Source organism: Callithrix jacchus, chromosome 6 (assembly GCF_049354715.1).
Source record: "Callithrix jacchus isolate 240 chromosome 6, calJac240_pri, whole genome shotgun sequence".
NCBI lineage: Eukaryota > Metazoa > Chordata > Mammalia > Primates > Cebidae > Callithrix > Callithrix jacchus.
Window position 1 is genome coordinate 90,052,139 of NC_133507.1, and position 16,894 is coordinate 90,069,032.

A 16,894-nucleotide genomic window follows, 5' to 3' on the forward strand; every position below is an offset into this window, starting at 1 on the left:
GATTAGAAGAGTGGACTGGGAGGCATTTGAGGAGACATTTGCGTGGAGATTTCGAGTAGAGATTTCAAGTGGGCATTAGATGTTTGATTCTCATATTGAAAGGAAAGGGATAGTTTATGGATATAAATTCGATAGCCAGCATAATAAATACAATGAAATATTTAATATTATGCTCGGTGGAAGTAAAGATAGGACAGGAAGGGGATTATCAAAGAATTTAGAGTGACAGCAGGCATCTAAGTGAAGATGAGCTGCCAGAAGAGACTCAGGTGAGTGACCACAGAAGAAATTGCAAAGAAAGAAGAGTGAGACTCTAGGGACACCAAGGTTATGACATGCTTTAGCAAAGATCTGATGGTTTATGCAAAGACAGGGGAAAATGAATTCCAGAAAAATTATTACTTTTACATAGGAGTCAATTATTCTTCTATCTCTGCTCTTAAAATATAGAAATGAGTTGATAGGCTACCTGTAGATAGAAGTAGATCTTTATTTAATACTATGTTAAGAAATTTCCCATATTTGTATTTCTACTTATTGTTGTACACTAGGAAGCATGTTAATATTTAGAAGGTTGCAGTATGGTGTAGGGAGGTTTGGAGGGAATGCACATTTGAATCATTACTGCAAAAGGCAAGAAAGTAATCTCTCTCTCTCTCTCTCTCTCTCTCTCTGTATATATATATGTGTGTGTGTGTGTGCATATGTATGTGTGTGCATGTGTGTGTGTGTGCATGCGCAATACACATGTACTTAGTACAGCGTCCAGTGTATTAGAGATTTTTTATAATCTGCAGTTAATGCGGAGGCAAAAACAGACAAAAATCACTGGTGAATAGGGAAAAGGTAGCTGCATCAATTACCTAGAGTTAAGAAAAAGCTGAAGAGTAGTTTTTCAGAGAATTTTAATCAAATGATACTGCTTGGATTAAAAATCTTTCAAAAGAGAGATTGCGGTCAAAATGGGGCATTCATAGTAGTGGTTTGACAAATAAAGTAAATTATGGGAAACAACAAATTTATGCTGCAACTGTGTATATAAGTTAGAATTCTTAACTGCAAGCAACAGAAACCACCACTGTGAATCAAAAATATAAATTTGCTGAAATCCACCAATGTATAAAACCTCCTAGGAGAGTGGTAGCTTAGGTAGGATTAGAGTAGGAGGACATAGGGTTTAAGAAACTTAAAGAGCTCAGAAGCCCCATTATTGGTTGGTTTCCTCATGAGAATGTTGAAATCATCTAGGATGCTAGAATGAATTTAAATGGAGATCTTAAAAGACTATGATGGAATATGCTAGTTTTCAGTAAATTAGGGTAAGGTGATGTTTTTTGAAGTTGATTAAAAATAGTAGTGGTGTGAAGATATAATCAAATGTCTAGCCTTCAAAACAACATTATTTTGTTTTTGTTTATTTAAAAAAAAATAGAAAGTAAAGATAGGATAAAGCTATGGAAGCTGTAGTGGGAAACTAGGATGTTTTCAAACATGAGGTGACGTAAGGTTTGAGCCAATTAAGGGACATTCCTAAAAGACCTGAAGAGGAGGGAGTATACTTGGAAAATGATTTTTTTAAGTAATAAAATTTTACTTAAAGCAAGGAGGTCAGGGATAGAGTGCAATATATTCAAGAAGCTATTACAACTTTATTACAAAGTAGTATTGCTCAAATATCAAGAGGGACAAGGGATGAGTCTGCAGGATTGGCATGAGCAAGATAATGACAAATCTATTACGCCATTCAAAATATCTTAATTATTCTCAAGGAAATTGGTAACTGTAGAACAAATGATTACATGAATATGTTAGACTGATTTTTCTTATGGCTTTTTGAGGCTCTGATGAGGGGTTATAAAACTGGATACATTTAAAATATTTCTCTGTAAAAGATAATAAATAGCTAAGCTATTGTGATTATAACTGGTAAGGATAGCTAGAAGATGATAAACCTGGGTGACATAACAATAGGACTTGGTGGCTACTGAGAATGGATGGCCAGTGAGAGGAATACATTAGAATAATGCATTCTATTTTGGAATTATTCTATAATTCTATAATAGAATATTCTTTAATAAAATTATATATTATAATTATTCTATAACAGAATTATATATTATATATATTGTAGAACTTTATAGAATAGAATATTCTATAATAGAATTATTCTATAATAATGTATTCTATAAAGAATTCTATTCTAGAATAATGTATTCTATTATTGGAATTATTCTATTATTAGAATTTGGAATTATTCTATTATTAGAATAACTTATTCTAATAATAGAATAATTCCAGCTATTTGGCTATGATATGCCACCAAGTGAAAGATGGAAATAAATTATGTTTGGGAACAAAGGGTTAAGAAGAGGATGATAAAGAGCTTAGTGATGACCTTGTTAAATTTAAGACTCTTGAGGGGATGTCCTACAATCAATTGTGAGATGCTTGAAGTAAATAGAGGATTGAAAGTCTTCAGGATATAGTGGCAAGTAAATCAATGAGAAAGAATAAAAATGCCTAAGCAAAGAGTTCAGGAGTGAGAACATCAGGGGAATAAAGACAGAGCTCTGGAAAATTTCACATCTAAGGATAAAGACTAATGACAGATACTTCCTGCTTTTAAGAGTGGAAATCTTCAGATTAGATAGTAATAGAGGAGAAAAGTGTAAAATTTCCTGACTTTCACTGTGGTCTTTTTAAATGCACACAATAACATGCATGTTAAAAATGAATAACTAAGATAATCTTTGTGCCTCAAATACATATCTAAACTTTTGTTTACAGAGACGAAGAGTAAGAAATCAAGCTATAAAATTGTTGGGATTTTTGTTTCTTTTCACTGAATGACTTGTTTTCAATTTTGGGCCTGTAGCATATGCTTGCTGCAGTTCTGTGCTGTGTGAAATTGCTCTTTGAGATAGCTAAGTGTCCTGCCACATTGCATAATTGTAGGCATAAATTAATTTAGTACACCGAGTGAAGTAAGCTAAGATAAGGCATCTGGAAATGAGGCCATAAAGTTTGGCTCTTTCTTATTTCCTTTAAGATCCTCAGCTGTGCACATTTTTCTGTATTTAATATAAATAACTAGATTATCACATATTTTTCTGGTAGCCACTAGTAGACAATTTTCACAACCAAAAAAAAAAAAAGATTTTTAGGAAAGGTAGCTTTTGGATTTGAAAAGAAAGAAAAAATAGAAAGGGAAGAATGTTCTTCATAAATCAGTGTATCCGAACGAGCTTCTCTGTTTTTTCTTTTTTTCCCTTCAGTCAAATTTCTTTGTCCACCTACAAGACCTCACAGATGCAGAAATAACAGAATATGCCTACAGTCTGAGCAAATGTGCAATGGGATTGATGATTGTGGGGACAACTCAGATGAAGATCACTGTAGTGGTAAATCTGCTTAATGTGAAATAATTCAGTGATAGCTACAAGGTTCTCTGATGACTTGGGGCACAGACATTATTTAAAATATATCTTTTATGTGGATGTCTGAGGGAATTATTTTCAGACATTTGATCTTCTGACAAGGTATAAAAATATTCTGCCATATTTCATTTACATTGTAGCTGTGCACCTTTATTCAGAGTTCCCAATAACCATTTTATTTCAGAAAATATTAATCTTGGAGAAACAGCATAGAGATTTAAAAATATTCCTTCTCTAAAGGGTTAATTATTTGAAGAAAGGGAGCTTATATAGATTGTATGTATATACAGTTCCTTTTTTAAAATTCTGAAGTTCAAAAAAGTTTTTATACAAAAGACTCATGTATGTAGCAAAATCATTTGGAGGAAAAGCTTGACCTTATTACCCTTTAAAAAAATTCCACTTAGGATAAATATTTTTAAAAATTTCTGTAAAAATCAGTGTTACTTACTTGAAGTAAATAATTTCTCACTTTTCTACAATCCAAACATTTCAGAATGTTTATAAATTTTGCCTTGAGAGCTGCAAGTAAAAGATTGTAAACCCATGTTTGTCATAGTAGTTAGTACAATTTTGGAGATGTTACATGCTCAATAAGTGTGTTTTGATTCTGTGAAACACTAACCAGTTTTTAAATGACTCTATAGGTAAGCTTACATATAAAGCAAGGCCTTGTAAAAAGGATGAGTTTGCTTGTAGTAATAAAAAATGCATCCCTATGAATCTCCAGTGTGATAGACTTGATGACTGCGGAGATGGTTCAGATGAGCAAGGATGCAGAATAGGTGAGTTTGTTTTCTGTTAAGCAAAATACTGGGATACACAAGTCTAACTTCTGCTTGTACATGACTCAGATTTTCTGGATGAAAATATTACTCTTCAAAATATGCTTGACTGCTGCCCTTTTTAAAAAACCTTTGCCAAAGCAACCTTAGAATACTACTTAAGTTAATTTTAGAAAATTTGAAGTGGACTTTTGTAATGAATGAGTTGATTTTGTAATGAATGAGTACCCTTATGAAAGCAGAAGCTGAGAAATCAATATTCAGATATAGAAATTGATGTCAGCAAGGTAATCTATATCTTATAAAATATAAATATAGTTTTTTAAATTTTATAAACAGAAGTATTTGGTTGAATGATAGTAAAGATCTTAATTTATTAGATGGTTAAAAAAGTTTTAATCTGTTGCTGAGTTATTCTTACAGAAGATGTGATTTTTTTGTTGTTGTTAGAGTGCCAGGCTACTTTAGTTACTAGACCTTGAATGCCAACAATTTTGTGTTTAACTCATTCTTGGCATTTGATTTTTTCTATTAAAGAAAAATAGTTAAATTTGTGATCCTAAATTCAGTTTGCATACAAAAGTTACATAATATTTCCTAATTTTGGATCTTTTCTTTTTTTTTTTTTTTCATTTATGCATCTAAATTGTTCCTTGCTGAGGGATGACACGGTCCCCACCAGGATATAGCCACATGTATGCAAACCATGGCATCATTCCCCGGCTTATTTTGACTAATTGCAAGATATCTAAACCAGTGGAGACAAATAATGGTCATAATTATAATAATTAAATTTATCAATTTCTCAAAAATTTGATTTAAGTAACTAAGAGATAATATAAGGTTATCCCTATAATAATGTCCTTCTCATTTATTTAAAAGAGAAGGCCTTCTAAAATGATTTCCTGAATGAGAGCTAAAGCAATAAAATTGCAACTTCTGTCGTGGAAATACAGGTAACGTTTAGTCTGTTCTAGAATGTTGCAGCTTGTGACCAACCATAATGAGCACATCACACACTCAAATGTGACTCTTCATATCTATGTCCACCATAAAAAAATGAAATTTAAATGGCTGATTTAGCCAACTTGCTTAAGTAATTTAGCAGTGCCCTTGATTGAGTTTACAAATATTAAGTTTAGGTTAGCAACAAATGCCTAAATTTCTTGGTAGCTTATAGGAAATGCTTTGGCTCTCAGAGAAGGAAGTAGCGCTGGTGTATGGTGCTGTATTAAAGACAGCCTGTCATTAGAATCATTGACTCCTGACTCACTTTTCAAAAGTATTATAGCTTAACAGCAGCTCTAAATATCAGCTAGCAGCTTGGTCTGAACTGTATTTAATGTAAATGAGATCATTCTTTATACTTTCATACATTCAAAATGAGTCATCTATGGAATAATAAATACCATTTCAAATATTTTCAAAAAGTAAACTCTCATTTCAGGAATTAGAATTATATTAGTTTTGATCATATTTTTAAATCCCAGCTCCTACTGATTATACCTGTGAAGACAATGTGAATCCATGTGGAGATGATGCATATTGTAATCAAATAAAAACATCTGTTTTCTGTCGCTGTAAGCCTGGATTTCAGAGAAACATGAAAAACAGAAAATGTGAAGGTAGAGTACATTTCCTCAACAGCTTGCTCATAAATCTTTGGGTTATGAAAAGACTCCCAAGACTTCTCAATTGTGAGAGATCACAGGAGATTGATTTTCATCAAAATGGTGTGTATCTAGGGATACTATTTCACTTATGAGAGTGAAAGTCTCTCAGGTCAAGAGCTTATTTGTTTGTGGAGCTGAGCTAACCACCACAGAGGCTACAAAACCTTTTCTATAGCAAATTCAGGCCTGCAGGAAATTTCAATTCTATTGCTACAATACTGTTTTGAAATGCAAATAACAAAATTGCTGGTTCAGGGACTATTGGAGAATTAGTCTTGCTTCATGAAAAATATGTTTATGATGACCCATTTCTCTTGAGGGTGACATTCGCATTACTGAAATAGGTAATTCACATTTAGAGACTTATGGGCTTTCGTCCTAAAACCATGTTTTAAATACATCATAATGTGTCTTTAAAAATTCAGTCAGGAGGTCTACATAAATCTGTCAACTTACTTGAGATCACTTAAAAATTGAATATGTAGGATAGCCAAAATCTTTTAGTAAGTAAGTAAATATAATATACATCAGTGTTCTAACTATAGAACCATGAAATACAGATCCATATGTACTTTCTGCAAGTTTCTCCAATACAACTGCTATTTGTATTCATATTCATATGATTGCAAGTACAGCCAAATCTAAAATAACTAAGTCTGGCTTATCCAGGCTAAATTCAAGTCCTAAAATGCTTTTACCTGCCAGCTTGCTTTTGTAATGTCTCTTTTGATAATTTTGGGTTGAGAAAAATGATTTTACTTTGTGTTAATTAAAAGGAAATTGTTTAAATGAATTGATTCTACCCACCCAAAAGGGGAAAAAGTGTAGTCACGTCATGTTTGTGTACATTTTGGGTTATATGCATCTTTAGATTATTCATGACATTTGGTTTTCCCATTACCATGAGACTGAAAGCTGACAACTTACATTTTCTGTGTTTTAGTTAAAAACTGAATTGTCTTTCAAAGTACGATATTTCTTTTTCCCAGGCACTTTCTATCAATTACACATAAGCACACACATACAATTCTTTCAAGATTTTAATTTCAATAGCATTTATTTTCTAATGTTTATTTGTGAGTGGGGGTGTTTCCTGTATATATGTACTAAATTTAGAAATTATGTTCTTAAAATTTTCTTAATTTTTCATTATATTGCACAGCAAATATAACCTGCACACTACATTCTTTATTTTAAATTGCTATGAATCGACTTTTTTATATTAGTTTGTAGGTCAAACAAGTAACTTTTGAACTCTAATAAAATGTTCATCTATATTTAATAAATAAAGTTTTGATATTAAGAAAAGTAGTTCTATTTCAGTGCCAAAGAAGGATAATACAATTTGGATTCTATATTCTAAAAATTTAAATTTCTTTGTGCCCTTCACTTATGTATCTGAAAAAAAAATGCAGAAGAAATTTCTATTTGATGTTAAAGCCCAAACACTTCAATTAGTATATCTAAAGGGAAAAAAGTAAAGGGGAATGGTGGAAGAAAAGTAGAAGGGGATTAATAGTTACTGAGTGCCAGGTACTGTTTTGGGTACTGGGCACATGTGGAATTCCTTCATCCTCTTCAAAAGCTCATGATCCAGGCCTTCTAGAGATAAGGAGAAAATGATGGTCCAGACCAGTATGGTGACAAGTGAGAAAGTTGAGATTTTTATCAAATCATGCAGATTTTGGCTTACTTGGATTCTGTGCCAAAGGGAAACCATAGTGGCAAATAACTTACCTATTCAAAGTTACAGGTGCTAAACACATCAGAAATATTTGTTATGCTTGTAATCATTAAGTACTGACAAGATCCATTCTACTTCGTTCCTGTAAAATATTTACTAAAAACAATTAAATACATTTTGCTATATCTCTTTACTCTATATTTCAATCAAATGCCAATGTGTTGTCCTGAAAATGCTTATGTGTTCTTGGGCAAAGTATCACAGTGAAGTCAACAAAATCAGAAAACCTGAGTTTAAGCCTTGACACTGTTATTGACAAGTGTCTCTGCCACTGAGCCCTTAGAACATGTTGTGTGCTATGCAAAAGATAGTTATTCTTACTGTGTTGATTCTTAAGTTCTCTAATTCAAGGGAAGGATTTATCTTACAGATTTATTAGGTGATTAGGGAGACTATAAGTGATAAAATGGGGCAGAGGAGATATGCTAAACACAAAAGAAAGGAAGATTAGATAATTCCCCAGAATCACCTGGCCTCAATCCTGGCTCTTCATAAACCCTTAAAATTAGTCATGTGCCAAGCTGCAGAATACTGCCTGTGATTTCTTTATTTATGCTAGTGATATAAAGGTATTTATTCATGTATAGGCATGCAGTTTTTTGCTTGCTTGCTTAATTCATGTAGCCTCAATACAGCCCTTTTGGTTACATAGTAGCTTCATAAAAAATAAGTACAGAAGTGTGTTAAGAGATACCCAAATCTTTGTTCTCTACCAGTTATTGTGGGATGTGATAATAAAAAAGGGAAGATAACATAATTTATGTCCTCAAGGGACTGAAATTCAAATAGAAGATATGAATATGTAACCGCATTCCTGAAATATAGGCAACAGTGTAAGAAAGAAACACCAGGAGAGCAAAGACTGGAGAAACTAAGGATGACTCATCACTTCCATATACTGTTGAAGACCAGGGAAGGCTTTGTTTCAGGTGGATCTTGAAAGATGAGTAGAAATTCTGTATGAAAAGGTGAGCAAGGGCATTATAAGATGAAGGAATAGCCCATGACATGTACAAAGGCATGGAGGTAGGTCATCAGAAACAGGTTACAAGGAAACCTCGAGACTGGTCCATTTGCATGAATGGAAATCTGTACAACAAAACCCCATGGCACAAATTTATCTAGGTAGCCAACCTGCACTTCTATCCTTGAACTTTAAAGGTAAAAGTAAATAAATAAATAAATTTTGGAAAAGAAAGCCCTGGGGAAACCTGATATGAATGCTTCAATATTTTAGGTCGATTAATAAAAGCACTGTCAATTGATGAATTTTCTAGTACAACTATTATGAATAATGATTATACCCCCAAAATATATGACACACAAGTTACAGATTAAAGATGTAAAAGGATAATAAAAATAGTAATAAGATAAACAAAGAAAAATGATTTTGACTTTTTTCAAATGTGGAAAGAATAAGAATGCAAATTGGGGGTATGATGATGCTATTTTGAGCTTTTCTTTTCTAGACCTTAATGAATGTTTGGTGTTTGGCACATGTTCCCATCAATGTATAAATGTGGAAGGATCATATAAATGTGAGTGTGACCAGAATTTTCAAGAAAGAAATAACACCTGCATAGCAAAAGGTAAGATTATAACCATTGCTGCAAATGCTGTTACAATTTTGTTATAAACATCTTATGGAGAAAACTGTTTTAAATTTCATTTCAGCAATGGCTTCATTTCTGATAAAATAAAAATATTTATAATTATGATTAATTTGGCAAGTTGGTTAGTTATTATTAATGAATTTAATCTTAGCTAATTTATGGAAATGACTATGAAATACATGGTTACTATTAAAATGACATGTGTTCAAAACAATTTTTCAGAAGGGGTAAAAGTTTAAAAACCAGTGTGATAGAACATAAAGTGTCTCTCTTGATGGTCTGCTCTAAGGAAATATGAGAAATAATTATAATCCTGGGATAAAAATAGAAAGTTAAATATTAGCATTATAACGAAAATGGAATTTTGAGTAAGGGTTTTAAAGGTTTTAAGATCTTGCTTACAAATTTAGAACTCCTCTACTTGTCAAGAATATTTTTTAAAAAAATTAAATAATAGGCCAGCTGTGGTGGCTATTGCCTGTAATTTCAGCACTTTGGGAGGCCGAGGTAGGCAGATCATAAGGTCTGGAGTTCAAGACCAGCCTGACCAATATGGTGAAACCCCATCTCTACTAAAAATACAAAAATTAGCCATGCGTGGTGGTGTGCACTTAGGAGGCTGAGGCAGGAGAATTGCTGGAACCTAGGAGGCGGAGATTGTAGTGTGTTGAGATTGTGCCACTGCACTCCAGCCTGGGCGACAGAGAGAGACCCCCCCCATCTCAAAAAAAGAAAAAGGAAAGCAAAAATATTAAATGATAAACTAGGGTTTGAATCTGTATTTATAGGTTTTAATATTCGTATGTTTTTGCTAAATAATATTGCAGCTTCAGTATTATTAGCTACAAGGTATGATCAGACATTATTATTATAATAAGATTCTAATTACAAGAAGAAAACAGTATGATGTAATGGATCACCTGTGGGCTATAGCATTAGATATACTTGGATTTAAATCCCAGCATAGCACCTTTCAGACTGTGTGACCTCAAGGAATTCACTAAAGTGTCTGAGCCTCAGTTCTTCATTTATGAAATCTGGATACTAATACCTCCTTTCCATAGTTGTAAGAAGTAGAGATAAACTGTGAAAGGCTTAACGTGGTGTCTGACACATAATAATCATTCCCTAAGTGAGAGCTATTAATGTTACAGAGCTGAAAGGCACCTCATGGGATATTATTATTATTATTGTTTATTTGCAGAACTATATATGCAATCAATCTTCTCTTTAGGGCTTCATTAATATTTTAATTGATATTTTAAGAATTTGCTTTAGGGTTTTTCTTGTTAGTATAAAACTGGCATTAGTATTCTATTGTAGGCATCAAAAATTTAAGATAAAATGTTCCACTTAGCAGGATTCTAGATAATTTAGAGATTATAGAACTTTAATGTAATAAATACTAATATTGTTTTATGCTAAAAGTTAATAAGCATTTAAAATATACAAATACAGTAAAAGGAAGATTCTTCATATCTTAATTTTTATTTCTTAGCCTAAGGTAATGATCTCTCAGGTGCATAAATTAAGTACTCAGAAACTTTCGAAGCTTAATGAGTATACAACATGGCACCTGGATATTGACAATCAACACATTATAAGCTAGTGTATTGTGATTTATCAAATAATAATCTCTCTTCAGAGAAAGCACATCTTTATATACCTAACTTCTAGCTGTAAAGAAAGATTTGCACTAAAAATCCTATAACAATAATTATTGTAAATGTTTATATAAGTGGGTATCAGAAATCATAAGTCATGAAGACTAAAAGATAGTATAAAATTGGTTGATTTTTGAGGAAAAACTGTATTAAGAATAAAAGTTCAAGATAATTAAAAGTACAATCATTGCTTTTAACATTAGTTGAAATTTACTTTATTTTTGTATTTTATTATAATAATCTCCAGGCTCTGAAGATCAAGTTCTCTACATTGCTAATGACACTGATATCCTGGGTTTTATATATCCATTCAACTACAGTGGCGATCATCAACAAATTTCTCATATTGAACATAATTCAAGAATAACAGGGATGGATGTATATTATCAAAGAGATATGATTATTTGGAGTACTCAATTTAATCCAGGCGGAATTTTCTACAAAAGGATCCATGGCAGAGAAAAAAGGCAAGCAAACAGTGGCTTGATTGTAAGTAAATACCATTGTATATTTGAATGTCCATACTTTTCCACTACCTACTTTTTAAACAAAATGTATCTATTATAATATCTAATTATAGTAACTAATTAATATATTCAATTATTCCTTCACTATCCTCCATGTATAGAAATAAAGTATTTCTCTACTCCTTTGTTCTCATAGCTATACATGATTTATTTTAATTGCATGATTTTGTTTTCATTTTAATGTATTTGACTTGTATATAATATAAGAATGCTAATAAATGTTACCTAACATCTCCAGAACATCTTTTCATTTCATATGAAAAGATGCTTTACAATTATTATGAACATAAACTTTTTTATCACGAGATGATATTGGGTAACATCATTTTATTAAAATTAGAAAGTAGTGTAATGCAGGGAAAATTATTTCTCTTTTTACATTATCAGAAATATACTTAGACTCTAGGGTAGGCCATCAATTCAATAGTGTAACTATTTCTTCTGACTCCTGATAGCTATGTTTCAGGAAATATCCAGAAAAGAGAAATATTGTGCACTTGTGTATGATGGACATGTTGATAATCATGGTTATTATTTTCGAGAAAAATAAATTGAAACATGTTTTTATTTAAGGTTGTAGATTATCCCTTTTTGTTTTAGGACATGTCAAGTTATTGTGTGTTCTATATTTTTAAGTAATCTGAAAGGAAACTGACAGATAAATACTTATTTTTATAAGCCCGACTTATTCCTATACAACCAAAAAGTCAAGTGCTGTCCCAGCAGGATGTAATTGAAGCTTTGTATTTAACAGAAATCAGATACTCCCATCTAGAAGTCTTCACTATTTCTTCTGTTAGCGTCTACCATAAAGACTTGAACTTTGTAAATCTATTTGATGGAAATCTGGAATATAGTTTAATTTTATCAGCAGTAGATGACTATATGCTGGTTTTAAAATAAGCTATTTTAGCTTTCAAATTCAGGTTTGGATTAAATTAGATGAAACCTATGAGTAAAAATCTATGCATATCAGAATGGTTCAATTCCTTTTTCCTCAAACACAATAGCTACTATTAACTTTCTTTGGCTCTAAAACAGAAATCTGCTTGTTGAAAACATTGCTTCTATGGTAACATGGCATCATTTGCTAATGAATTAATAAAGACTATGTACTATCAAAGAGATAATTATTTGGAGTGATTATGATTACTGGCTGAATTTGAACCCTGTTGTTTACTGGCCTCTTCGCTTCTTGGTACTCTCTATTTCAAGAGGTTTTAGTGAGGATTCAATTTACATAGTAGTATATTAACTATATACTAAAATTAATTGTATATAATTATATGTAACCAATAACATACATTATATGTTCTAATAAGGGTTCAATTTACATATTAGTATATTAACTATATACTAAAATTAATTGTATATAATTATATGTAATTAATAACATACATTATATGTAACTAATAACATACATTAATAAAATACATTATCTGTATTTTATATATTAGTGTTTAACTTTCTGGGTACATAGGAAGTACTATTTAGATGCTTCCTATTGACAGTAAAATGATGCTGCTGATGGTGTTGACATTAATAATGATAATTAGCAAAATGTTCTCTGCTTCATATTATCACATTAAAAAATATTTGCAATTTTTACATATCTGCATTTTATAATTGCTAAACATATACACATATTTAATTTTGACATAATTTTTCAGAGAAAAGTATTTGATTTTACTACTTTTGTGCTTTGGGGAAATTGGTTGTCCTTTAGTTCAGGGGTCTCCAACCCCTAGGGCACAGACTATTATCAGTCTGTGGCCTGTTAGGAACCTGTCATCACAGAAGGAGGGGAGCAGTTAGTAAGGGAGCATTACCATCTGAGCTCTGCCTCCTGTCAGATCAGTGGTGGCCTTAGATTTTCATAAAAGTGCAAACCCTATTGTGAACTGCTCATGCAAGGGATCTAGATTGCAGCACTCCTTATGAGAATCTAATCCTCCACCCACCCCATTCATAGAAAAATTGTCTTTTATCAGACTGGTTCCTGGTGCCAGAAAAGTCGGGGACCGCTGTTCTAGTGAACAGAATTCAACAAATTTATTTTAGATTAGAAGCCAAATTCAGTTAATGTTTGATAACTAGGTTTTTATTCTTATACACACAAATATATGTATGTATTTTATTTGAATATTATTTATTTATATGTGTTTATTTTTACATATTTTATTGAACTTTATTAATGTATTATAGAATCTTTCATAGTCAATGGCAAAGCTACTGATTAGAATTATTTGAATAGGATATAAAACTTTATTTACTCTTTTAATAACAGTGATAACTTGTGTTATATCATCCAGACTTCCTGTGTGTTGCTTCTGTTTTCATCTCTATTTAAATCTGCCATGACTAGCAGCATTCACAAAGAAGAAAAATGGGTAACAGTAGGAGTGCATTCTCCACTAAGGAGCCCATCATAACCAACTAAATGCCGTAATTATAAGTTTGGAACCTCTGAGCCATGAGTTTTACCACTATAAGCCAAATTTCATAACAATTTTAACCAATACATTATTTTTAAAAATACTTTAGGACTACACTGATAAATGCAACTATTTAACTTTGCTTCCTAAATCTTTTTGTATTCCTGATATTTCAATATTATCAAGACAGGCTAAATCTGTTATTACCGCTTTAATGAGTAATGTGAATTGTAGAGCAATTAACTTCAAAGATATATCACATCTCTGAGTCTCAGCTTACTCATCTGAAAACAACTATAATATCGAAGTACACAATTTCTACAACCCCTTTGAGAAAATAAATATATGTTATTTCCAAAAGATATATGGCATATTGTATATATATCCAATTATTATCTGAACAATTTGTGTTTATTCCTCTGAAATCTGCCTTATGTATTAATAATTGATTTTCTTTCTTATGAATTACTCTGCCATGTAAATACTTGTTCTTCTAAGAGTAACAGGCTAGTCATCCCTTAGTTTAATGAGCGTGCAATCTAATTCATCTTCTAAGTTTTGACACAAATATTAAATAATACTGATTGAGACTTCCCCACCCCTTGAAAAATAAAACTCAAGATTTTTCCCTAGGCTTATTATGGTACATTGATTTCCATCTCTGAATCAATAAATAAAGGAGAAAAAAATACACAAATCAAGCTACGAATACATTAGTTGTAACTCCATTATCAGTGAATCAAATGGAGGAAGTAGCCATGTGATAGCAGGATATTTTAAAAGCATACTCTCAGACACAAAAAGTGTTCTAATAGTTCCACTTCCATAAAGAGTAGGAAACCTGTTGCCTCAAAAACTGGAAGAATATTATTCAGAAACCTAAATGTTAACTGAAGTCCCTTCCAAAAAAAAAAAAAGATAATTTTCCATATGATCCTGTTTCATTTTTGTGGAAATTGTGAAGGGAATACTTTTCTGTAATCTATGAAAATGGTTAGAATACTAATAATTATTACAAATTAAAACTTCAAATGTAGACCAAGTTGTTTACAATTAGAAATACTTATTATTTTCTAATCCCCTGGATAAAAATAATGGATTTTTTTCCTTTAAGAAAATAGATTATTTAAAACTTAAAAGAGTGACATAATTTAAACTATACATAAGGCATAATGAGACTTCCTAATTTTAATTCCAGTACTCAGAACAGAATATAACAGCAGCAATATGCAACAATTGTACCTGCTTTTAAGCAATGTATCATTTTTAGTATGAGATGCCATACAGAATAATATATGAGGGGAAGCACTATAAAGTAGGTTAATGTTTGGAAAATGCAAATAACTTTAAAAGTACAGATTAAATTTTTACCACTAAAACCCTAAATATTTCTAAGCAAAACAAATGTTCAGATTTATCTGATCTATTTGACTTTGAAAAGTAAATATGAGATATCATTTTTGGTGTATTCTTTTTTGTAAATAGAATGTTCAGGATAGACATGCTTATTATATTACTAGTTAATATCATCTATTTTTCTCAAAAAGTTGATTGGGCCATTTTGTTTTCTTGGAAAGCTGTTAGCAAAATATCTATTTAAGTTATTCTTGACAGGTTTCACTAGTTATAAACCTCATATCCAACATATGGATCTGCATATATCAAACACACACACACACACAGACACACACACACACACACAAGTGCATAGTTGTGTATATGCACTCACAAGTAAGTGTGTGTGTGTGTTTACAAAAACTTTGGCAAACACTTTAAAGTCTTGTTTTAGAACATTTGGATACTGGTAAAAATTGATAGTCATCTGAGTTCATTCAAACCAGTAAAAACAATCATTTATTATGATTACATGGAAAAAATCTAAAACTATCAGATTACAACATCATTACCATTTAGTGATATTATTGTTGTTAATTGTACAAGATAGGCACTCAATACTACATACTGACTCAAGTAAATGATTCTGCAACAGTTATGATCTAGTCAAAATTTTACTAAACAGGCAAAGAGATAGAAATTTGACACTTTGCTATAATGTATTTTTAGTTCCTTAATTAAATAATGTTTACCCCTTAAAATATACTAATGATAATTATATAAGTCTACAATTAATAATGATGAGGAAATTATTAATCAAAATGCATCATTTTAATGAGAACCAGCCAAAATTCATACAAAAAAGCTAATTTAAAGCCTGCTTTAAACTCATAAATAAATCAATACAGAAAATTCCAATTTTTAAAAATGTATTGAAGTAATTAAATAATGAACTATTAAAGAAAAATTCAGATATTTCAGGTCCCAAGATAAGATGAGCAAAGGCCAATTTGAAGAGAGGAAATTTGAGCTGAGACCTAAAAGATGAGAAAGAAGTAATGTCGTTATATACATACATATGAGTCATGAGGGGACATGAATCATATATATACACACATGTACACACATGTATACACACACGTATACACACACGTGTGTGTGTGCATATATATATATATGTGTGTGTGTGTGTGTGTGCATTGTTGATTCCTGTCCTTCTGTCATAGCAATGACTTTAAGGTTTTTATATTAAGCCTGTGGAAAATAGAGTTGTCATTAAATGAGATTACAGAAGCAGATCTAGGGAATATTTTGAGTTCATTTTGGAGCATACTAGTTTGAAGAGAGATTTGAGCTAAGAGCTAAAATATGAGAAAGAAGGACTGTTTTTGTACTAATATATAGATAGATTAGATAGATGCATGATAGATTAGATAGAGATAGATAGACAGATAGATAGATAGATAGACAGATAGATATGGCAACAATTCTTTTATGTAGAGAATGGCTAGGGTGAAGAGAAAAAGACAAGGAAGAAATCACTTGGGAGGCTATTGTGCTCCAAGTTAGAGATGATGATAGGTTGCACTATTGTAGTCTCAAAGGAAATACAAAGTGCTAGACAGATGTCGAACCAGAAAGTTTTGCATATAGATAAATATGGAGTTGTGAAAAGACTCTA

General features: G+C 31.4%; 1 protein-coding gene across 4 annotated transcripts in view; it reads left to right on the forward strand.

Moving 5' to 3' along the window:
* LRP1B (LDL receptor related protein 1B) overlaps positions 1-16,894 on the forward strand; it is a 1,941,900-nt gene that overhangs the window by 1,816,599 nt on the left and 108,407 nt on the right. For 3 of the 4 annotated variants that reach the window (XM_078327882.1, XM_078327883.1, XM_078327884.1), the window contains 5 exons: positions 3,276-3,401; positions 4,085-4,222; positions 5,713-5,847; positions 9,109-9,228; positions 11,164-11,405. In XM_078327882.1, coding sequence (XP_078184008.1) covers positions 3,276-3,401; positions 4,085-4,222; positions 5,713-5,847; positions 9,109-9,228; positions 11,164-11,405 — 761 coding nt within the window. The remainder of the gene's footprint in view (positions 1-3,275; positions 3,402-4,084; positions 4,223-5,712; positions 5,848-9,108; positions 9,229-11,163; positions 11,406-16,894) is intronic. The other variant, XR_013518953.1, reaches the window with a different exon arrangement.